Source organism: Arvicanthis niloticus, chromosome 5 (assembly GCF_011762505.2).
Source record: "Arvicanthis niloticus isolate mArvNil1 chromosome 5, mArvNil1.pat.X, whole genome shotgun sequence".
Lineage (NCBI taxonomy): Eukaryota > Metazoa > Chordata > Mammalia > Rodentia > Muridae > Arvicanthis > Arvicanthis niloticus.
In genome coordinates, this window is record NC_047662.1 from 20,382,597 (window position 1) to 20,406,087 (window position 23,491).

General features: G+C 47.8%; 1 protein-coding gene across 6 annotated transcripts in view; it reads right to left on the reverse strand.

Moving 5' to 3' along the window:
* Pafah2 (platelet activating factor acetylhydrolase 2) overlaps positions 1–23,491 on the reverse strand; it is a 29,190-nt gene that overhangs the window by 4,492 nt on the left and 1,207 nt on the right. For 2 of the 6 annotated variants that reach the window (XM_034503814.2, XM_076933996.1), the window contains exons 2-10: positions 18,310–18,444; positions 17,169–17,319; positions 16,333–16,429; positions 9,033–9,101; positions 8,309–8,447; positions 7,319–7,432; positions 3,870–3,961; positions 3,048–3,218; positions 671–825 (exon numbers count right to left, since the gene is read on the reverse strand). In XM_034503814.2, coding sequence (XP_034359705.2) covers positions 671–825; positions 3,048–3,218; positions 3,870–3,961; positions 7,319–7,432; positions 8,309–8,447; positions 9,033–9,101; positions 16,333–16,429; positions 17,169–17,319; positions 18,310–18,444 — 1,123 coding nt within the window. Of the gene's footprint in view, positions 1–670; positions 826–3,047; positions 3,219–3,869; positions 3,962–7,318; positions 7,433–8,308; positions 8,448–9,032; positions 9,102–10,569; positions 10,609–16,332; positions 16,430–17,168; positions 17,320–18,309; positions 18,445–19,984; positions 20,052–23,491 lie in introns of those variants that run through there. The other 4 variants (XM_076933998.1, XM_076933997.1, XM_034503815.2 and 1 more) reach the window with 4 other exon arrangements.

Here is a 23,491-nt window from a genome sequence, read left to right on the forward strand (position 1 = left end):
GCCAGAGAGTGTGTGTGGGTCTGAGGACAGCCCTGTGGGCCCCCTTCTCTCCTCTGCCTTTATGTGGGTTCCAGGGATTGAACATGGGTCCTCAGGTTTGCACCACAAGCACCGTTTCCCCATGGAGACATCTCACCAGCCCCACTTCTAGCATCCAAAGTCCCAGTGGGGGAGCCAATTTTCTTGTCCATCGGAGAAGACACCTTCTCTGGGTAGAGGTGACATCAGACACCTCAAAAGGCTCTGCATCTACCTGGTCTGTGACTTATGATATCAGTCACATCTTTCCATGTCTGGTTTCTTTAAAAAAACAAAAAACAAAAAACACCCATACATTTTGGCCAATTATTTCCACAAACACCCAAAGTAGGTGGTAAGTTTGAAGACCCAGGTGGTGGAGTAAAGAGAAGTGAGTGTATTCTCACAGTGAGGAAGCTGGGAATCAGAAAGGTTAGATGATCAGGTCAGGTCATTTACCTAGTAAGTTAGGGCCTAGAGGGCCAAACCTTCAGGAAAGGATTTTTCTGGGCTGCTGTGCTGACCACTCTTTCAGCCAGCCTTCCATTTGCCATGATACTCCTGAGACTTGGTCATGTTAGGGCAGAGCAGGGTGCTGCAAGAGACCCAAAGGACCCCACGTGTGCTCCACCAGCCCCACTTGTCTCCTTACCAAGGTGCTTCTGCAGGAAGGCCAACATGGCCCGCACCATGACCTCCTGACCTTCATAAGGGTCCAAGGTCCCCCGAGTGTTGCTGGAAAAGAATTTAGCAATCAGGTTGCCGGTCACAAAAGCAAAGTCAGTTTGACTCCGATGAATAGCGCCTCTAAAGAGAAAGAGAAACCGCCCATGGGCGGGTAGAGGTTAAGCCCAGGCGCCAAGCGCCAAGCACCTACTGTGTTCAAAGTGCTGACTCTGTGTCAATGTAACTCGGCCAGCGGACTTTGTCCGGGAAGTATTTGCCCCTGAGATAGAATCTGAGGAGGAAACAAGAGACAACAGATAGCACTAGGATTTGAACTGAGGTGGGCCTGGCTATAAAACAGGCTCAATGCCTAGATTGCCATGGCTGACAATACAGGGAAGGAGAGTGAGCTTGTTAGAGGGAGGGGAGCTTCCTGGCACCTACTGCTCCTATTATGCCATGGTTTTTACCCAGAGACCCCAAGGCCCACAGAACCTTTAACCTTATATGCTAGGCAGGGATCCCGCCATTACATTACATCCCTGACCCTCTAAATACATGTAATTCATACGTGAAATCCTTGTGGATTCCCACTGAGCTAAACTCTCGTAACTCAAAGGAATGTGGTATGGAAAAATATAGATGCTAAAACACCCATCTACTGTGTAGAAAAACAGATTTTTAAAAGTTAGATCCATTCATTTACTGTGCTCAGGAACAGAACTCCACACTCGGGCTTCATGGTAGGTGCCTTTACCTGCTGGCCCATTTTGGCAGCCCCAAACTGATTTTCAAAATGTATTCTTTAAGCCACATGAAAAATGTGTATATAATAATAAATATATTGGCTTTTTGAATATTCAGAACTAGATTTAAATATATATACATATATATGAATGAGCTGGCTCAGCACTTAAAATCCCTTGTTCTAGCAGAGGATGCAGGTTCTAGTCCCAGCACGCACATAATGAGTGGCTCCCAAGTCTCCAGGTTTAAGAACTCAACATCTGCACTCAGGAGGCAGAGGCAGGTAGAGCTCTGTGAGTTAGAGGCTAGCCTGGTCTACAAAGTGAGTTCCGGGACAGTCAGGACTATTACACAGAGACAGAATGTCTTGATACTCAAACAAACAAAAAAAGAATCCAACACCCTCTCCTGGCCTCCATGGATAGCAGGCATATACCTGTGGGAAAAATTCATATGAAGAAAATAATAAAATTAATACAGCTAAAAAGTTGGGGGGGGGGGAGGAGTTGAGACAGGGTCTCACTATGTAGCTCTGGCTATCGTGAAACTCACTATGTAGACCAAGCTGGCCTTGAACTCATAGAGATCCACCTACATCTGCCTCCTAAATACTGGGATTAAAGGTATGTGCCACCATATTCATAGAATATATTGGCTGTAGTTAGGTTCACTTTGTGTGCCCTGTCCCTTCTCTCCAGACTACAAGTGGCTGGGTCTGACTGGTCCTGCAGTCCGGTCCCTCCAATGCTATGAAGCAAAATGAAAGAGGAGGGGCTGGGCCATGGTGGGGAAGAGAGGAAGCTACTGAAGCCAATGCTTACAGTAACTGGCACTCAGGGGCTTGGCATGGCATACAGTTCAGCTGCCTGATGGTTCCTGGGTGCATGACGAGCAGGCAGTCACACGCACTGGTGCATGTCTGCTGTCTGGCTTGGATGAGGCAGGCACAGGTCAGGGAGGTTTCAGGCCTGCCTGAATTCCACACACCTCCCACCTGGCCAAGCTCTGAAAAAGCAGCTCCCACAGAAAGCCAACCACAGGGTAGTGCCAGGTAAAGAGAATATGCCTTACTTGGCCAGCATCTAAGAGTTTTATTTGGTTCGGATCTCACGTTAATGTCCAGGTTTCCCTTGAACTTTCCATCCCCCTGCCTCAGCTGCCTATGTGCTAAGATTACAAACATGGATCACCCAGCTCAGCTTGCATGAATGGCTTTTATGACCTCTGTGGGCCAGATATCCATGGAAATTCTACAAATCCCCTCAAATTGTCAAATCTTCTAAATCTATAGTCTTCAAAAACCAGTAAAAGTCCCATAGGAGGCTAGAGCCGTCTGGACTCCATCCAGACCCAATGCACCGGTGCACTTTCCAGAAAGTTCTAAGTAAATCCTATCATGCAGCCACACAGATTGTTGAAAAAATCTCTGTAGGAGGAGCTGGGCAGCAAAGAGAGACATATGAAATGCTACAGGAATTACGATGTGGGGATTCTGGCAATATCCAGATGTTCTATGATATATAAAAAGTTCTGGATAACCTAGAAGAAATGCAGAGAGTCCTAGCTAACTGAAAAATGAACAGGACACTGGGGTGGTGCCTTTGGGGGACACTTACAGGACAGTCACAATCCTGGACTGTTCATGCTGGGCACATATCTTCTTCATCAAGTTGACAGTGTCCACTGTCTGGAATTTCTCGACGTTGATAAAGAACACAGGACCCCGGGCTTTGGGGTAAAAGTCCCGTTCCAGAGGGAACATCCAAGCATCCAAGGCTATAGCACACCTGGGATCAGGCAGACATTGAGGAGCCGTCACTAAGAAACCCAGGCAAGACTAGTTACAGTGGAGGGGGTTGGAATGGGACTCTTCTCACCAATGGGCTAATGATTCAGCAAGCCAGGAGTTGGGTGCTGAGACCCTCACCCTCTTACTATGATATTACATAGGAATCCCTTTTACTTGTCCCCAAAGAGCCTTCTAGAATATACACTCCCTCACAGCAAGGGTCAGATTGCCTCCTCTGGACCAACCCTCAGGTGACGCACTCTAGTTCTGCAGAATGTCACCTCATTCATTTAATCACTGGTTCGTTCACTACTGAGTGACGACTATGGGCTTAGCTCTCTGCTCAAAGGGATCAGTGAGAAAGACCATACATCCCAGCACAGCAGAGCGAGGCAGGGCAGCAGAGCAAGGCAGGGCTGGAGGGAGACTGAGAGACTTTGAAAGTAGAAAATCTCTCACACACAAGATGCTGCTTTCCTCACCCAGAACCTAATCTCTCAAAGTCAGATCAGTTCTGCTCATCACCACTGAATGCCCAGCCCATCAAACAGTACCCAGAACTGAACCCTCGTGTTGCACATCCCTGCTGAATGAATGAATGAATGAATGGGGTGTGAAGCTTGAGGACCACAGCATCACCGGCACTCACCGAAACTGGACCTCCTGGGTCAAGGCAAGGACAGCCGTAGCTCCTCCAAAGGAGTGTCCCATCACAGCCACTCGGCCCACGTCGATGCCGCCCTGAGGAAAGCAAGAGCTTAGCTGAACCAGACACTCACAGGCAACAGTGAGGCCGGATGCAAACCAAAGCTGTCCCATCTGAGGCTCTGGCCAGATAAGGTGCCACACCAACTAGCTTGATTCTGAGGCAGAATGAAGACAAGTTCAAGCCTGGCCTGGGCTACACAGTGAGACAGTGGCTGGGGTTGGGGGGGAATGGCTCAGAGGCTTAGAGCACTGACTGCTTTTCCACAGGCTCAGGTTTAATTCCCAGCACCCACGCTAACAGCTCACAATTGTCTGTAACTCCAACTCCAGGCAATCGGACACCTTCACGCCAGTGCACATAAATAAAATAAAATAAAAATAAATAAATTATTAAAAAATAAAGGAATCTCTGGGGTGCAAATCAGTGGCAGCAGAGAGCATGTCTGGCACCAAAAGGCTCTGGATTTGACACCCACTAGGATAAAGAGAAGGAAAAAAGAAAAGACCTCTGCCCTGGAGAGCCAATCTTCAGGGTAAACAGCCTCCACAGGACTGTGCTTTTCATCTGGACACTTTCTGGTTTTGCTTTGTTTTGAGACAGAGTCACTATGAACCCCTGGCCAGCCTGGAACCCACTCTGTAGATCATACTGGCCTCAAACTCACAGAATCCCTCCCTCTGCCTGAGTGCTGGGATTAAAGTCCTGAGACACCACCATGGCTTTGTAGCCTCCCTGGTTTCATAATCCTTTTGCTCCCGATACTCCCTGAGGAGAGGAGTACCCAGACGGTCAGAACAGCCAGGCTTCACCAGCTCATCTGAAAGCCGGCTGGGAAGCAGTCCCTCTCAGCCTCTAGGACAGCAGTTCTCAGCCTCAAGGTGGTGACCTCTTAGACAACCCTCTACCTCCCAAAATATGTATATTATGATTCATCACAGTAGCAAAATTACAGTTATGAAGTAGCAATGAAATAACTTTACGGCCGGAGGTCAGCACAACACGAGGAACTGGATTAAAGGGTCGAAGCATTAGGAAGGTTGAGAACTGCCGTTCTGCAGCTCCTGCTCACACGCTAGTCCTCAAGGATACCTCAGAGAACACAGGAGGGGCACACGAACTGCCGGTGCCCTCCATTTTGCCCTAGAGCAACGACTGCTTGTGCAGAACGCAGCTCAGGTTCTTCCTCCTCTGTGGATCTGTCCTGATTTGTATCTGCAGCCCAGGGGAGATTTTCTGCGCTCTCTCTGCTCTCTAAGTGTCTATTTCTGGTTGTTCCCAGAAGCCTTCAGGGCATGGTTTTATAAAAAGCCTCCACCGAAGCCTGCTAAGGGGCTGGGGAGATCTCTGCAGGCTTTGTGCGCCAGGCTCTGTTCAGAAGCCTCACTCTCTTCAGCTTCTAGCCCGGGGTGTGTGTCCATCTTCCCCCTTGGCTGGGAGAAGCAGATGGGCTCCTTAGCTTTTTAAAGTGACGGTATTTGTATGCCTCCAAAATCAGCTCTGTAAAGAAGACTCCCACTATGGTTTCCTTTCCACCGGCTGCCTTCTGCCTGCCCCTAACCAGCAACAGTTTCTTCAGTGTCCTTGCAGAGTTCGAGGTTGCATAGACAAGAAAACGTGACCGTGCACGCATGCGCACTTATCACTCTCCGCGCAGGCGCTCCTCCAGCCGGTGTCTCTGCATAGCAGCATTAGTACAGAAGAAGCTGCTGCCTCGTCCTTCCCAATGGCTACACTTGACATCACTCGGAAATAGACAGCTGGCTGCTCACCAAATCTGTCCCTAGTCACGCAGCTAGACCATCTCTCTGCAGTTCCAGGTGACCGGGTCTTATCTAACAGCGTGAACAAAAGTCTAACTTCCAGAGCTGGTGAGATAGTTATATGGTTAAGAGCACTTAGCTGCCGGGCATTGGTGGCGCACGCCTTTAATCCCAGCACTTGGGAGGCAGAGGCAGGCGGATTTCTGAGTTCCAGGACAGCCAGGGCTACACAGAGAGAAACCTCTGTCTCGAAAAAACAAAAAACAAACAAACAAACAAAAAGCACTTAGCTGCTCCTGCAGAAGACTGGGGATTGACTTCCAACATCCAAGCATACTGCCTGTAACTCTAGCTCCAGGGGATTCCATAGCTCTGGCCTCTTACCCGTAAGCTATCTCTCTGGCTCCTCCACCACTTTCTTAACAGAATGCAGTTTGTAGGTCTTTAGCCTGTACATGCCTGTCTTCAATAGATGTACAGACATACGGACTTCATGAGTTTATGTGGGGAGCCCTTCCCACAGCAGAATTCTTATTCACCTGGTTGAATATTACACGAGCATTAAAAATAACCCATAAGCAGTATATTACTGTGCACACTTGAAATCCCAGTACTTCAGAGGACCAGGAGCTCAAGTCCAGTCTCAGCTACACAGTAAGTTTGAAGCCAGCTTAGAATGTACACGACCCTATCTTAAAAAGACAAAACAAGAAATAAAAACATGGAAACCATTAACTAGCTAGGGGTGATACCTCACATCTGTAACTTTAGGACTCAAGAGACTGAGGCAGGAAGATTGCCATGCATTCAAGGTCAGTCTCAGCTACATAATGAGTTTTGAGCTAGCCTGGGCTATGAATCAAGACCCTATCTCAAACAAACAAATTAATTAGCATGAAAAAACACAGTATATCTGTCTGTCTGTCTGTTTCCGAGTGTGTGTGTGTGTTCAGTGTTTGAACAATAAAAGGCTACTACATTTTGTTTTCACATTAGAGGGTAAAGAAAAGAAAGATCGGGGAGAAAAAGGAAAAAGATTAGGCACTGCAAGGTAGATACTGTGCCTCCCTGTCTCCAAGTCCCCAGCCAGGACAGTGGCATGCCTTCTAGAAGGGGTCTTGGGACTCCTTCAGAAGCCTTCTTGGCTACTGGCCTGCAGTGGGTCACTTCTCCTTAACAACCTGACTTTGGGAAGGAACTCTCCTCTACCCATGTGGCACAGTGGGGCCCTCAGTTCTGGTGTTCCACCTCCTTTGACCAGTCACAGCCTAGGCAGACAGACCCAAATATTCTCTCTCTGACACAGTGAGTGGTCCGTGTGGACTGTGTAAACCACACAAGGCCACAGCCTAGAAGCTAAGATACCGTTTTCTGTTTGATTCTGGAGGTGTTCAGGCACAGGCCTGCATTTCTAGCCAACTATCTTTCTTGCCTGGAATCTGGTGAGGATGAAGGCTGCATATGCACAAGGAAACCGAGCCCATAGACAGAATAGACGCAGAGCCCACAGGTCCGAGACCTTGGATCTCACTATGCTGGCCTGAGGTCAGCCTGTGCTCCCACCAGCTGTGTGAGCCATCGAGGCTGTGAGGAATGTGTAGCTCTGGGTCATCCCAACCGTTGTATTACCTTCAAGGTCGTCAGATCCAGTCCTCCTGGAAAGACATTGACGACAGTCTTCCCCGCAGAGGCGTCCTGAAGGATCCGAAGCACACGCGTACACTCTCTCACCCGCTGGTGCACCTGCAACAGAGCCAGTCTGCAGGAGTGTCCTACAACCACACAGTGAGGACTTCAGCCCCGCCCCCCCCCGCCCCCCCAGGAGCCCAGGCCGAATGCAATGGGAGAGGGAGTCTGGCCACTGTGTCTCAGCAAACACTGCAGGCCTCTCGCAAACCACATCGGTTCTCAGGACAGCATAGTGAGTGGACCCAAGAATTCAGATTCTACGTCGTGCCTACCTGCCAGGCCCCAAGGATGGCCAGATGAGAGGATGCACATGAGAGAATTTTCCACCAGAAGAAATGAAGAGTATACTTGTCCTCAGGCTGGTTTGGTTCAACTTGTCCATTTAAAACACAGGCTGTCGCCTTTGTCTCCTCCTTTTCTCCCACGGGCCTCTAACCCACCCTTCCCCTAACAATCTGACAATGGATTTCTTGGTGGGGATTTTCATTTTGCCTCTCCTCCCCAGGCTAGGAATCCTTTACTAGGATTTTTCAATGTGAACTTCGCTCTGGGATGGAGGACTGGGGAACAACACCGGGAGCCTTGTTCTCTGCTAATGAGCCAAACATCTGCAAAGTCAGGGCTGGCAGGGGCTCAGAAAGTAAGCCAACCTGCAGACGGGAGCCCTGGCAGAGACAGGGATGAACTGGTACCTATGAGGATGTCATTGGAAGATGGAGTCTTTAAGGGTGGGACCCGGTGAGAAGTCTAAGTTATTGAAGAGCTACCCTGAAAAGGGATTATGGGATGCTAACACCCCTCCCCCTCGCATCATCTGGGACCAGAGGCCTAAAGCAATATGTCCGCCTGATCTTGGCTTGCAATCCCTAGAGCTAAGAGCTAAAATCTCTGCTCTGCAGTGTGTGACGATGCCACCTGGTACCAGCCTACCTGGGGATTCCTCACATGGAATTCCTTCTCCCCTTCCTTGATGTGACGGAAAGGGATCCATTCCTCCTCCAGAGACTCAGTGGGCGAGCTCTCTTGTGAGGTCTGCTTGCAGATGTAGGTGGCTGAAGCTGACTGGTCCCTGAACCACATGTATGCCATCGGAGAGGAAAAAAAGAAGACGATGGTGAGAGTATTTCTCTCCTGTGCCCATGCCTCCCTTCCAACCATGACACGTGGGCTCTCCACTTGGCTGGTAAGTAAGATCAGGGGCACACAAAGGAGAGCAGAATAAACATGGGTCGAGGACAGCCTGGGTTTGAGCCCAGAGTCAGCTGTGTCATCTTCAGGCAGCTAATGGACATCTTTGAGCCCTGTTGTTCTACCCTTTTAAATGGGTATAATAACGGTTTTGCCTGGTCATTAGTAATAATACATCAGTCTAGGGATGTAGCTCAGCGATACAGTGCTTGCCTAGTGTGTGGGTCTGAAGCCCTGGCATGATTAAACTAAACAAAAGGGGGAGAGGAAGAAAGAAAGAGAGAGAGAGAAAGAAAGAAAGAAAGAAAGGAAGGAAGGAAGGAAGGAAGAGAGAGAGAGAGAGAGAGAAAGAAAGAAAGAAAGAAAGAAAGAAAGAAAGAAAGAAAGGACACATTGATAGGCAACTGGCTTATACCTAGCTCACCACAGGTATCCAGCTGCACAGCTCATGGGTTCCGGCCCTCACCTGTGCTCCACGGCAGCAACCACAAAGCCACGGGAGGCCAGCTCCATGCAGAAGGCCGAGTATACCGCCCTGGAGAGTCAAGAGGAGCATAGGTCAAATACATGGCCCAGTGTCACCCACACTCCGGTAGTGGCCACCTCAAAACACTGGCTGGGTAGGCATCATGGGTGGCCCTCCTCAGGTACCTTCCCCAGATAGTGCTGGTCTCGTCTCAGCAGGGATCTGACGTCCTCCACAGTGTGTTTACAAGACAGGCTTCAAACTGAGCCTCTCCACTCCATGTACTAGCACACCCCAACCCCAGACAATCTGACTATTCGTGTGTGTGTGTGTGTGTGTGTGTGTGTGTGTGTGTGTGTGTGTGTGCATGCACACACACTACTTTCAGGTGTCTTTTTCAATCATTTTCTGCTTTCTTCTTATTTTCATTATTATTGTTATCGTTGCTTTGTTTTTTGAGAGAGGGCTTCTCTGTGTAGCCCTGGCTGTCCTAGACTCAATTTGTAGACAAGGCTGGCTTCAAATTCACAGAGCTCCACCTGTCTCTGCCTCCCAAGTACTGGGAGTAAAGGTGTGCACCACCACCACCATCTGGCCTCTTCTCATTATTATTTTCGAGACAGGGTTTCTCACTGAACATGGAACACATCAATTCTGTGAGACTAGCTGGCCAGAGAGATCCCAGGACCTTCCTGACTCACTCACTCCTGAATTGGGATTACAGGCGTGTGTGGCCATAGCCTGATTGTACATGGGCTTTGCTGATTAAACTCAAGTCAGTCTTACGCTTGTATACCAAGCACTTAATCCCCCGAGCAGGGTCTCAGTACATAACCCTGGTTGGCCTGAGACTCTATGATTGTAGTCCAGGCTGGCCTTGAACTCACCATATGCTGAACAACACTCAGCATAATATGTTTTAAAACCACACAGGGGTTGGCAAGACGGCTCCTCTGTAGAGGCGCTTGCCTCGTCAGTCTAGCAACCCACATCTGATCCCCAGAATGCACATACTCGGTGGAGGGACAGAATTTACTTGGCAAAGTTATTTTCTGCTTTCCACAAATGAGTCCACAGGTACCACATATGATAGTAATAAATTTTAAATACACATACATACCAGTCAAAGTAATTTGAAGTTTTCAAGTAGTTGTGTTTTTTAAAAAAAAAGTTTAAAAGGAACACTGAGGTAGCTGGAGAGCTGGCTCAGCAGTTAAGAGCACTGGCTGCTCTTCTGAAGGGCCCAGACTTGACTCCCAGCAACCACACAGTGGCTCACAACTATGTGTAACAGTAGTTGCAGGGGATCCAGTACCCTGTTCTGGCCTCAACAGGCATTGTATGCATATGATATACAGACATGCATGCAAGGAAACACACACACACACACACACACACACACACACACACACACACAGAGAGAGAGAGAGAGAGAGGGAGAGGGAGAGGGAGAGGGAGAGGGAGAGAGAGAGAGAGAGAGAGAGAGAGAGAGAGAGAGAGAGAGGAAGGGGCTGTAGCTCAGAGGTAGGACACCTACCTGCCTATGGCACCCACAAGGCGAAGGGTTCAATTCCCACTGGGGCCAAAAACAAAGCAAAGGAGGTTTTTAGCCAGCTGTGGTAGCATGTAATTATAATCCCAGAACTTGAAAGACAGAAGCAGGAATATCAGGGGTTCCAAGTTATCCTTAGTTACACAGTAAGTGCAAATAGTAAGTATAAAGCTAGCTTGGGCTACATCAATTCCTGTCAAAAAAAAAAAAAAAAAAAAAAAAGAAGGAAGGCAGGCAGGCAGGCAGGCAGGCAGGCAAGCAGGCCAGGTATGCTAGTCCATACGTGTTATCCTAGCACTTTGGACATGAAGGTGGGATCAGGAGTTCAGGGCCAGCCTTGTCTATGCATCAAGATCTTATCTCAAAACAAGAAAGAAGAAACAGAGCTGAAGCAGTCGCTCAGCTGTTAAAGCACTTGCTGCTCCAACTGCCCAGAACTCCAGTTCCAAGGGATCTGGTGCCCTCTTCTGGCCTCAGTGGGCACTTGCACACATGTGCACATACACCCATGCATATACACAACTAAAAAACTATTTTTAATATTTTCTTAAAAAGTAAGAAAAAGCATATTAACATTACTGATATTACTGGTACATTTTATTTAAGCTATAACAGCCTATTATAGTTACTATGCCTTATTTAACCTATTGTAACCTATATAACCCAAAGTAATTTTAAAATATAATTAAAATTTTAATTAATGAAACATTATTGTACTCTTTACTCCTGGGTAGCCTCTGGTCTCTCTGGTGTATAGTTTACACCTGAAACATGGCCAGACGTTGACGGACCATATTCTAAGCCTTTTAAGAGTCACACAGAGCTGACAGCCTAGGCTGGAGCAAACAGTTCTAATGAATGAGATGCAGACATAATGGCTGGAACAAAAGCAGCCATCCTAGGTCAGGAGGTAACTTTAAGGTCCAGTTCCCTGTTCCATTCATATAACTACAAAGGCAGCCCTAACAGTCTATCCCTGGCTCCCACCCTTGTTTCTTTTGTTTTGATGCAGTTTTCTGTAGCCCAGGCTAGCCTCAAACTCAATACTTGGCAGAAGATGCCCGTAAACTCCAGGTCTTCCTCCTTCTACTTTCTCAGTGCTAGGGCTAAGGCAGGTGCCACAGCACCCAGCCCTTCTAGCTTGCTTTAACTGAGAGAGAAATAAAGGCATTTTGTTTGGTGGTTGGTGGTGTTTTCTTCTTCTGCAGTCCAGGCCATATTCGAAGTCAGAATTCTCTAGTCTAGGCCTCTTGGAGGCTGTGAGCACACCCAGGCAAGGAAGGAATCTGATCATGTGTTAGAAGCCAATGTTTGGGGCTTTCTGTTAAATACTCTTCTCTAACTTATACAGGAAAGCCAGTTTGTAAAAATCTCCTTTTGATGTCTTCCGTGTTTCCAGAGAGGCAATGAACAGGATGAACGGCTCTGGTTCCCTTCCCAGTGTGCATCGTGTAAAGTGGACACGCTGCTGCCTGCTGCTCAGGGCCCAGTGGCTCCCATCTGCCCGCTTCAGTGGGCCGTGTGGGGAGCACAGGGAACAGTGGCACTTGGCACTCTGGAAGCCAGTTAGGTGGTGTCTACATGCACATGCCCCTCCTGGGATGGAAGGACACTCATCTGTGAACCAGGGAAGGATTGCAAGGTGAAATTAGCCAGAGAAGCTAAAGGGGGACTGACCTTTGGCCACCACTCCCCTCCTCCCTTTTCTCGTGGAATTTCACTCCTGGTTACATTCCTACTGGCTCACATTGGTCCCTGAGGAATGGCATGGCAGTGCCACAGCTCTCTTCAGCATAGCTATGGGTGGCGAGGGAGTGCTTCCTAGCTTCCTTCTAGTTAGGCTAACACATTCACACACATGCACACATGCTCGCAGGCACGTGTGCACATGCATGCACACACAGGCTCTGAACCCTTCTACTCAAAGCAGGCTCTCGGTTTACCTCAAAAGAAACCAGCAGAGAAATCGCTCACTTGCCTCAACAGCCTTATCTCCAAACCTAATCTCCGCTCCCAGCCTCCACTAGCTATGCTTGCCTGTATACCGGCTCTAAGGTGAGCGGCTTCTGGATGTGTGTGCGGCCAGATTTCCCACTTTCCTTTAGTGCCAGGGCCCGGCATCCAACAGGGGCTTCCAGAAGTTGGCTGAATGAACGAGAATCCAGCAAAACAGCCCTGTGTTCCTCCGGGGATGAGAAACTACTGGGAAACTGTGACTTCCAGACACTGTCCTGGGCACTGGGGCAGAGAAGACTAGAGTGATGCCTGTCGTCACTGAGGTTACAGTCGAGCAGGGAAGACAGACACCGGAACACAATCATACATGTGACCAAAGCTCTGATAAAGTACTGCTCTTGCAGAGGACCCACATTCAGTTCCCAGGAACCACAGTGGGAGGCTCACAACCACCTGCAACTCCAGCTCCCAGGGATCTGATGCTCTTTAGCCTTCTTCAGGCACCTATGTTCATGTATACACACATGCGCGCACACACACACACACCCCACATATACACACATACACATATACACACATACAAACATACATGCATACATATATATACATACCACATGATACACACCACACCACATACACATACATACACACACATGCACCACACACACACCATATACATACACATACACACACATGCAAACATACATACACATACATATGAACATACTTACACATACAAACATATATACACACATATACATACATATATACGCACATGATATACACCACATACACACACATACATCACACATACACACATACCATATACCTGCAAACATACATACATATGAACATATACACACAGGATACACACACCACACACACATGCATATACACATGCATACACAACACACACATAATTAAAACTAGAATACGGATTTCTGAGTTCGAGGCCAGCCTGGTCTACAGAGTGAGTTCCAGGACAGCCAGAGCTACACAGAAAAACTCTGTCTTGAAAAACAAACAAACAAACAAACAAACAAAAAAGAACAAATAAAACTAGAATAAATCGTCTTTAAGACACACTGTGATTATGTTAAATACTGGGAAGTACAAACGTTCCTTGAAAACTCAGCCTCATAGATGGGTCAGGACGGGTGTCCCTCAGGAGGGAATGCGCAAACCTGTAAGCTCAATCATTAAAAGCTTAAAAGCAGAATTAAGTTTTAAAAAGCTATTAAAATGTTTCACTAAGGGGGCTGAAGAGATGGCTCAGTGATTAGGAGCACTATCTGTTCTTCCAGGAGACCCAAGTTTGATTCCTGCCATCCACAGGGTGACTCGAAACCATTTGTTACTCCAGTCCCAAGGGATCTGACACTGAAAGGAGAGAGGGAGGGAGGGAAGAAAGGGAGGAAGGGAAGGGAAGGAGGGAGGGAGGGAGGGAGGGAGGGAGGGAAGAAGAAAGGAAGGAAGAAGAAAGGAAGGAAGGAAGGAAGGAAGGAAGGAAGGAAGGAAGGAAGCAAGCAAGCAAACTCCAAGGTACCAAACTATCAAAATGGGATTTGGGCTTATGGTTGTTTTGTTTTGTTTTGAGACAAGATATCACCACACAACACACACTGGCCTAAACTCATGGCCCTCCAGCTTCTGCCTTCGGGAATGACCGACATGAGCCACTACACACTGCCAGCTTTAAAAGCGATCTCCTTGGCTATGGCATGGCTATAGCATGGAGGGTTGGCAGCTTCTGAGCTGTGTGGCACTCTGGGATAGAAGCCAGACATATATATTCATGGGTGACCAGCACTACCAAATGTAAGTGAGCACGCACAGGTACTGTCATAAGCTAAATAACACCCCATGGTGTCAGATGTGGAGCTGAAGTTACAGATAGCTATATCATACAGAACAAGTCCTGGGAGCCATCTTGCCTAGATACTGAATTGTGACATTGAAGCCAGTTGCCCAACATCTGGTGAAAGAGATTATCAAATCTGCCATCACCATATCCCTCCACATAACAAGGAGAGACGTGACAGAGCTGTGGATCTAGTAGGCACCGATCCAATGGAAACCTCAAAACCACACGTGGAAGCCATATCTCTCAGCCTGCAGGTGTTGAAATCTAGGCTCAGAGAGTGGCAGTGTTCCTAGTTCACTCAGGACACAAGGGCCATAGGTAAGTCAGGCCACATGTGCAGGCTAGCACATCCCCAGTTGGCCAAAAATAATTAACTGAAAATCAAAGGCAAGGTAAAGCCAAGCTGTTTCTCACAGTGCTTGGCCAAAGCTGCATCTGGAAACTTCTCTGCAGCCTCGGGTTCTGCATGCACGTGTGCACCACGCACTCCGCACACCTTCATGCCATACTGTGTCAAAGAGGCTATCAGAAACACCTGGACGCAGATCTGATACTCCTGACTGTCACAAACTGCAGAGTTTTTACTGTATTGACAAAGATCTCCGAGCTTATATAAGAAAATACAATGGCCTACATAAAGACAGCAATGACTTGTCATGTTTTTCTGCCATGTAGTATCAAGTTAGTCTGTTTTTGGATTGGATTGTATTAGAATGTTGTATTTTTTTTTAATATTATTTATTTAATGTATATGAGTACACTGTTGCTCTCTGCAGACACACCAGAAGACAGCATCCAATCCCATTACAGATGACTGTGAGCCACCATGTGGTTGCTGAGAGTTGAACTCATGACCTCTGGAAGAGCAGTCAGTGCTCTTAACCACTGAGCCATCTCTCCAGCCCAGAATGTTGTATCTTTAAAGACTGGCACCTGGGGTGGCTGGAGAGACTGCTCAGTGGTTAAGAGCACAGGCTGCTCTTACAGAGGTCCAGAGTTCGATTCCCAGCACCCACATAGTGGCTCACAGCCATCTGTAATTTCAGCCCCAGATCTGACACCTTTGGCCTCTGTGAGCACCTACACCCACATGCACACACCCACGCACACACACACATAACACACATACACCCACACACACATACATACACACATACACACACACACACATACACACACACACACGCACACACACATACACACACACATACACACACCCACGCACATACACACACCCACGTACACACACATAACACACACACACACATACACACACACATAACACACACATACACACACACACACACATACACACACACATACACACACACACACGCGCGCACACACAGTGTTAAATGGATCTTGGCTTGAGATGAAGACAGAATTTCCAGTTTCTGAAATGGCCCTAAACATACTCCTGCTGTTTTTGTGCTACATGTTTATGCAAAGCAGAATTTTCAGCATTGATGATTATAAAAACCAAAATTTAATCTATTGTGAAAAGATACTCTAGGTCCTACGGTATCAAAGGTTCAGCTTAGAGTCAATTCTTTATACAACAGTAACACAGCCAGCTGGTTAGTATGCAGATTTCCTTTGGTTTTAATGAATAGTAAGATGATATGCATCCCAAATCACAGTCCTAAAAATCTATCTCGTTGTGATTTCTCACCAATGAACGTTTGACCTCTATTCCTATTTTATACACTTAGATAGTGGGCAGTCATGCAAAAAATGTCAAGCAAAAGCAAGTCACAAGTGAGAAACCTCAGGAAGCCCTGGTCTGGGGGAGGAGGGCCCAGTGCTCTGTCGAGAAGCACAGTGAGATTAAGATGGCAGGCAGATAAATGTTATTTAGCCCTTTGAGACTACATTAAGACATGGTCATGATGCAAGGGATAGGAAAGGTCCAGGCACAAAGCTCTTACCTGAAGCCTCCTAGGCCATGGGACAAGATGATCAAAGGGTATCCAGAATCCTTTGTCTTAAAGGGGCCGTTCCAGCTAACAGGCAAGCGACAAGATCCTGGCAGAGACACAGGGTGTAGACTCTCTGGCTGCCCCTAACGAATCCCACAGGCAGCCTGAGTAAAGTCAGGGATGGGCATATGTGGTCCTCCCCTCTCCAGAATCACCAGGGGAAAAAAAAGACCCAAAGGGGCAGCACTGAAGTAATCTGAGGCAGATCTGTGAAATGCCAAGGCCATGAGGAACTCCTGGGGTAGGGCTTTGGGAGGGGATAGGGAGAACAAGACCAGCGGGCATGCTGCAGGAGAGCAGACGCTCCCTGGGAGCCAAGAGTGTCTGATACAGCTGCTGGAGCGAGCAGCAGAGGAGTTTGGCTAATGGGATGCAGTTCAGTGATAGGTGTCAGAGCTCTGACCTAGCTTGTATGAGGTCCTGGATTTGCTCCCTAGCACTGGAAAAGTCTCTAGAGTGGATAAGAATGCATTCTGGATTTAGGGACCACAGCCAGCACCATGTCCCATCTGATGTCCCAAACACCGCAGCATAAGAGGCTCTAGTTCTACACGTACCTGACACACAGCTTTACAAAAGCCGGCAGGCAAGCAGGGTAAGTGACCTTCCCAAATCCCACTGCCAGGAAATTATAAAGCCTGGATTTGAACCAATGACCCAGATTCTCACACATTCGATTCTCTCCCATATCTCCAAACCAAGGATCAGACTGTATAAGCTAAACAGTGACTGTGCCTCCCTGGGTTTCTCCTAAGGACATAACCAGGCGACTGGGGAAGCCTTACCGATACCCACGTTGAACAGCAACCCCACCCAGCGCTTGTTATATTTCAGGTAGTCAGCCAGACCCATGCAGTACTCATAGCGGGGAATCCACAGGGGCTGTTCGCACTTCTCTGATGCTTGGCAGGGGTAGAAGAGTCGGAAGAGGCTCCCCTGGAGAAAAGAAGGGAGCAGCTGCTGGGACCAAGAAGCTTAGGCCTTTTGGGTCAGCAGGAGTCTGGGTACCAGCCAGGCTGGACACCAGCACAGAGAAACAGAAGCAATTTTGTTGCTAGCACATGAGAAGGCTCATGTTCTCCCGACTGTCAAGTTGCACTTCCAATTACATCCTGGAATGGCACCATACTGTGGACCTAGGCTTGGTGTGACCGGGAGAAATTAGATCTTTGCTCTTAGGTTGAACAAGGTGGCAGCAGTATGCTTAGTCAGGAGAGAGAGGCGGAGAAGTGTTACCAGGAAGTGGGTGTCTCTCGCAGAACAGAGGTGAGTCCAACCATCAGGAACAAAAACCTAAGGAACTTGCTGGGTCATGGTGGCACATGCCTGGAGTCCTGGAGACGGGGGAATTGGGGGCTTATTGTCAGTTTTGGCTACATTTCCAGGTGGAGGGCAGCCTGAGCTACATGGGAAACCTCAAAACTGTTAAAAAGGAGGAAGAGGAGGAGGAGGATAGACAGGAGGAGGAAACAAAGAAAAAGAAAAGCCTAGAAATTGGCAGGAGGTTCACAAGAAGGTAAGAAGTGAATGGGAGGCTGCAGACAAAGACCCCACCTTCCCACCCAAGCCAGAGAGTCAGGACAGTGGCCTGTGGCCCACTCCCTTACATCAGGATGGCAATGAAAAACCTTTCCAGGATCAGACGCCCAGACTCAAGACAGGAGAAAGTGTCTGTGAGCTGTCTCTGAAGCCAGAGGCACCTCTCCTCCTTGCTGGAGAAAGAACTCAGTCTCTGTCATCTGGGGAGGTTCTAATAGTTTGAGTGAGGAATTTAAAAAAAAAATGTCAGGAAGACAGGCCTAAGGGCTGATAGCCAAATCCAGCCCATCTGTAACTTAGCGCCCCAGAACTTACTTACAAACTTGGACCTGTAGTGGTGAAGTCCCCACGGTGGAGTAGAGCAGGGGCAGAGCTTGGGACACTTACCTCAAGACTGTGACCCTCCATCACATCCGTGCAGCCAATGTGGTGGGGTCCCAAGATGGGTGGGAAGCATATAGACTGGCCAGCCCCCATCTCATTACCAGCTGGACCAAAGCCAGATGTTCCAGAATGTGCTGGCTGGAAGGCAGAACACAGAATAGCCTCTTGTTGGTCTCTCCCTCGCTTGTTGCTTCTCTAGGTCATATGCAACCCTGTCCACTTCCTGACATCCTTATCACACCAATCGACCTTCCTGCCAGCTACTCACTAAATCATACGCATTACTTATGCTTGCTACTTTGCCAAGGTTTACAGGTTGTTCTTTCAGTTGTCTTTCTGCAGTGGTGGGGTGGAAGCCAGGGGCCTTACACATGCTAGCAACCACTCCCATTCCCAGTCCCACAGACTGTAGCCTTCATTTCCTTCTGGTGGGGTGAGGAGATGGTGGTGATGAGCTAGTCCTCAGATCCCTCAAAACCTACAAACCACAAGGGCGTGGTTCAGTTCTAGCATACAAGTAGCCCTGGGTTCGATTCCCAGAACTGCGGAAAACAGCTGTGGCAATACACACCTGTAACCCCAGCACTAAGGAGGTGGTGTCTGGAGAGTTAGGAGTTCAAGGTAAGCCTGCCATGCATGAGACCCTGTCTCCAGATTAACACATACTGACACTGCACCCACCGTGTATCCATCCAACAATATCTGCTGTAGTGACCACAGCCCAGATGCTGCCCTTTCCTGGCTAATAATGCCCACCAAGGTCCAGCTCTTCCTCAGCTAGCACTGTACTAAGCCCCTTATAGACGCTGCTTCATCTAACCCTCTCCACAGCTCTCTGAGAAGGGAGGTAGCTGGATCAATTTTACAGACTCAAGAAGCAAGGCAGAGAGAATTACCCTGGCTATGAGGTCTAACTTATAACCCACCCTGCTTAAAGCAACGTTTAGATTTCTATTCCTTACAGCCAAAAACACCTGCATGGGCCGGGTCCTGGGCCCCCGTGATTTTGTTTGGACATTCTGATTCGTCCTCTGGGATCAGTGTGCAAGTCAGAGCAAGCCTGGGCAAAAAGAGACTTTGAAGATGATTGCTGCCAAGGCTCTCTGCCATCACCCCTCTCCCTGCCTCGGAACATACATGTGCATTACTGAAGAAGTCACAATCCTGAGAGACTCGGTGAGCTGCTCAAGGTCACAGCTGCTACTACACACACACACACACACACACACACACACACACAAACACAACACACACACACACACACACACACACTACACACACACACACACACTACACACACACACACACACACACACACACACTACACACACACACACACACACACACACACACACACACTACACACACACACACACAAACACACCCTCCTGCCTGCCAATCATCTGGTCCAGAGGAAAACCCCCAAGAACCCCAAAGAGTCACTCTACTTAATGTTAGGAGGCAGTAATTTTCTTTCTACTATTCCTTTTCCTCTTTTGTTCTTCCAGTGCAAATTTTAAGGCACCTACTATTTCAAAAAGGAGGAAGGGGAGGAAGGGGAGGAGGAGCTAAGTTCTGTTGCGGGCTGCAGACCAGGCAGCCAGTGGAAAAGGGGAGGGGCCTCTGCAGGTCTCCCCTCGCCCCCGCCCCGCCCCCTTCCCCGGGGCTGAGTGCTCACACTGGAGAACCAAGGCTGCAGCTGCGGGACACACGTGGATCACACGACAGCGAAGCAGCTGCAGCTCCTGTCATAAAAGAAAGATAAAATGCCACTGGAGTTCTGAGGAGAGGGAGAGGACCCTGAGCGTGGGAGCCGAGAGCAGGGGAAGGCAGGAAAGAAAAGAAAGTTAGGAAAGGGCGTGTGAGACACGGGGGCTGTAGGTGTTGGCTGCAGAGGGAGAAAGGGGCCCGTGCACGCGCGCAAGCTCCCACGCGTTCCCGTGGGTGGGTAAGCATAACCATGTGCATGCGGAGGCCAACCTCTCCTGTTGGTCCTCACGTGCTTCCAACCCTTTTGTTTGAGACAAGGTCTCCCGTTAGCATGGGACCACCACATAGGCTTCCAGGGACCTACCTGTCAGACTCTCGTCGCCCATCACTGAGATTATAGCATGCCATCAAGTCAGACTTTTTTAAAAAATTAATTACATTTGTTTATTTAATACGTGGAAATGCATAACACTCACAGTGTGCTTGTGGGTGTCAGAGGGTAACCTGAGGGAGTCGCTTATCTCCTATCTTGAGGGTCCCAGAGATCAAACTCGGTCATGTTTAGCAGCAAGTGTCTCTATTCACTAAGCCATCTCACTGGACTATGGCTTGCTTTTTTTTTGTTTTTTGTTGTTGTTTTTTGTTTGTTTGTTTGTTTGTTTGTTTTTGTTTTTTGGTACAGGGTCTCTTTAAGTAACCCAGGCTGACCTGGAACTTACAGTGTATACCAGGCTAACCTTGCAATCAGAGATCCACCTGCCTGTGTCTCCTGGGGGTGGTGTTAAAGCCATGTGTGACCACACCCAGCTTTTCTTTCTTTCTTTCTTTCTTTCTTTCTTTCTTTCTTTCTTTCTTTCTGACATGAGCCCTAAGGATCTGAATATCTGTGAGACCAGCACCTTAGCAACTAAGCTATCCCACCATGAAAGACCCAAGCCTGAGACCCAGTTGCTTTGCTACCTAGCTTAGGCAAGTTAACCAGATCTCTGTAAGTCTGATTCTGCATCCACAAATGGGGATTTGTGTCAGCCTTGTGGTTGCTATGGAGATAAATGAAACCATGCAATTAAAGTGCCTTGCATAGTACCTGGCTTAAAGGAGTATCTAGATACATTTGGTGATCTCAAGAAAAGCAGAAACAATGGAGTTTGGCAACTGTGTCGATTTGGGACCTGAAAGAAAGAGGGACAGGCAAAGGCAAGGCAGGGTGGAGGATTTTGTGACCAGGATTTTGGGTCAGGCATCAGAGAAGTATATTTCAAAAGAGTCATGGAGGTGAGATGCACAGGACCCTGGTGATCCTAGCAGGCTTCTGAGAGGGGCCATCAGCTAAATTCTGCTTAGGAAAAAATAAAAACCTAAAGAAGACAACTGGCCAGAGTGAGGTTAGCCTAAAGACAGCCAGAGTTCCAGGCTCACGATGACTGATGCCCAAGGAGGATGGAAAGGGAGGTAGAAGTCAATCCTGCTTGCAAACTACAAAGAGACACCCAGCCTTGTTTCTCATACGTGCCATGGGGTTTTCCGGGGGAGCTGGAAAACCCCATGCTGTGCTCCATTGCTCTCTCTGGCTCCACAGTTCATGGCAGTGCCTGCCCAGAACCTCTCTTTCATCCAGGCCCAATGAGACCTCCTAGTTCACTGGGACAAGTTCCTAAACCCCTACCTTCCCTCCTCTCAGGTCTGAGCATGGCCCCTGTCCCTTAGCTGGGACCAGCTGCTCAGGTGGCTGGATGTGTAGTACCTAGGTTGGCTGCTTCAGTGACTTGCTTCTCCCAGTAAATCCATGTGAAATCTATGTCAGAGGTTTCTGAACCCACAACCCAATTGCATTGCAATCTCTAACAGTGTATTTCTTTCATCTGCAGGGAAATCAATGCTTGTTATCTTCTTTCTTTCTTTCTTTCTTTCTTTCTTTCTTTCTTTCTTTTGTTAACTTTTGAGGGGCTTGGGCTAGAACCCAGGGCCTTTCACACACAGGGAGGTACCTTATAATTGAGCTATACTCCCAACTCCAAGTTATTATTATTATTATTATTATTATTATTATTATTATTATTATTATTATTAAGTCCTAGGTGTTTCTGACCAGCAGAAGAATTTGAGAATCTCTTAAGAGTTCTTTCATAGAGGGAGGGTCTCTTCTTTCATTCAGACATGCTTGCACACATGCACCAAACACTGCGTGTACCCTGTAGACTTCACTATCTTCTCACTGGGAAAATAGCCATGGCCACCCAGAAACACACAGGTTAATGTGGACGCTTACCTCTAAGCCTGATGTTCTGTGTTCAATTCCCAGAAACAACATTATGAAGAGAGGAAATCTGTCCCCACACCCTAAGTTGTCCTCCGACCTCCAATCATTTACCATGGAACTCAGGTACGCAGTCACATGCAGAATAAACACATGTTTTTTAAAAGGACTTTCTCCAACGAGTGCTTTTTAATAATTTTTTGCACACTTGTACTTTTCCTCTTCACGTGAACCCCAGGGCATAAAGAGCATGCGTTAACCAGTAGGGCAAACTACCTATCATGTGCTTTCCGCAGGCAGCAGGGACCACAGGCAGCAGGGACCACAGGCAGCAGGGACTTGTCTTCTTTTGGCTTTGATTTTAAAATCTCCCAATTCTTCTTCTTGGTTATTCTAAGACAGGGTCTCTCTGTGTAGCCCAAGCAGGCCCCTAATTCAAGAATTCCTTGCCTACCTCACAAGTGCTAGAATTATAGGTATGTACCACAGTATCCAGCTCAATTCCTTTTTTTATGTGCATTGGTGTCTTGTCTGCGTGAATGTGTGTGAAGGTGGCAGAGCCTCTGGAATTGGAGTGACGGGCAATTATGAACTGCCATGTGGGTGCTGGGAACTGAACTTGGGTCCTCTGGAAGAGCAGCCAGTGCTCTTAAGTGCTGAGCCATCCCTCTAGGCCCCCAGCTCAATTATTTTTTATTCTGTCATGTTTTATCAAAAAAAAATAAGGCTCTATACTATAGAGGGAAAAGAGAGGTTTAGGTGATTTTGTATTCAATGTCTGATATATATTATATCATTTACTTGTTGGAGGGTGTCCCATGGCACCCATGTGGAGGTCAGAGAACAACTTTCAGGAGTTGGTTCTCTCCTTCCATCATGTGGGTTCCTGGAATGGAACTCAGGTCACCAGACATGACAGCACCTTTACCCACTGAACAATCTAGCCAGCCACAGCAGTGAGACCATCAACAAATGCTTTAAACTCTAAACCGGCCATTTACAGCTACTCATGAGGTGGAAGATCACGTGTGTAAAATATCTGGCATATTGAAGACACTCTGACTCCGTAAGGCAGCTATTAACTAACTCTGTTAAGGAACTCTATGACCGCTCCAAGTCTGACTTTCATATATGTAAAATAGGAACATTCATAAGTGAAGTTTAAAGGAGAAAAGTGATACAGCCTAAGGCCTGATACATTGTGATTATTCATAAAAA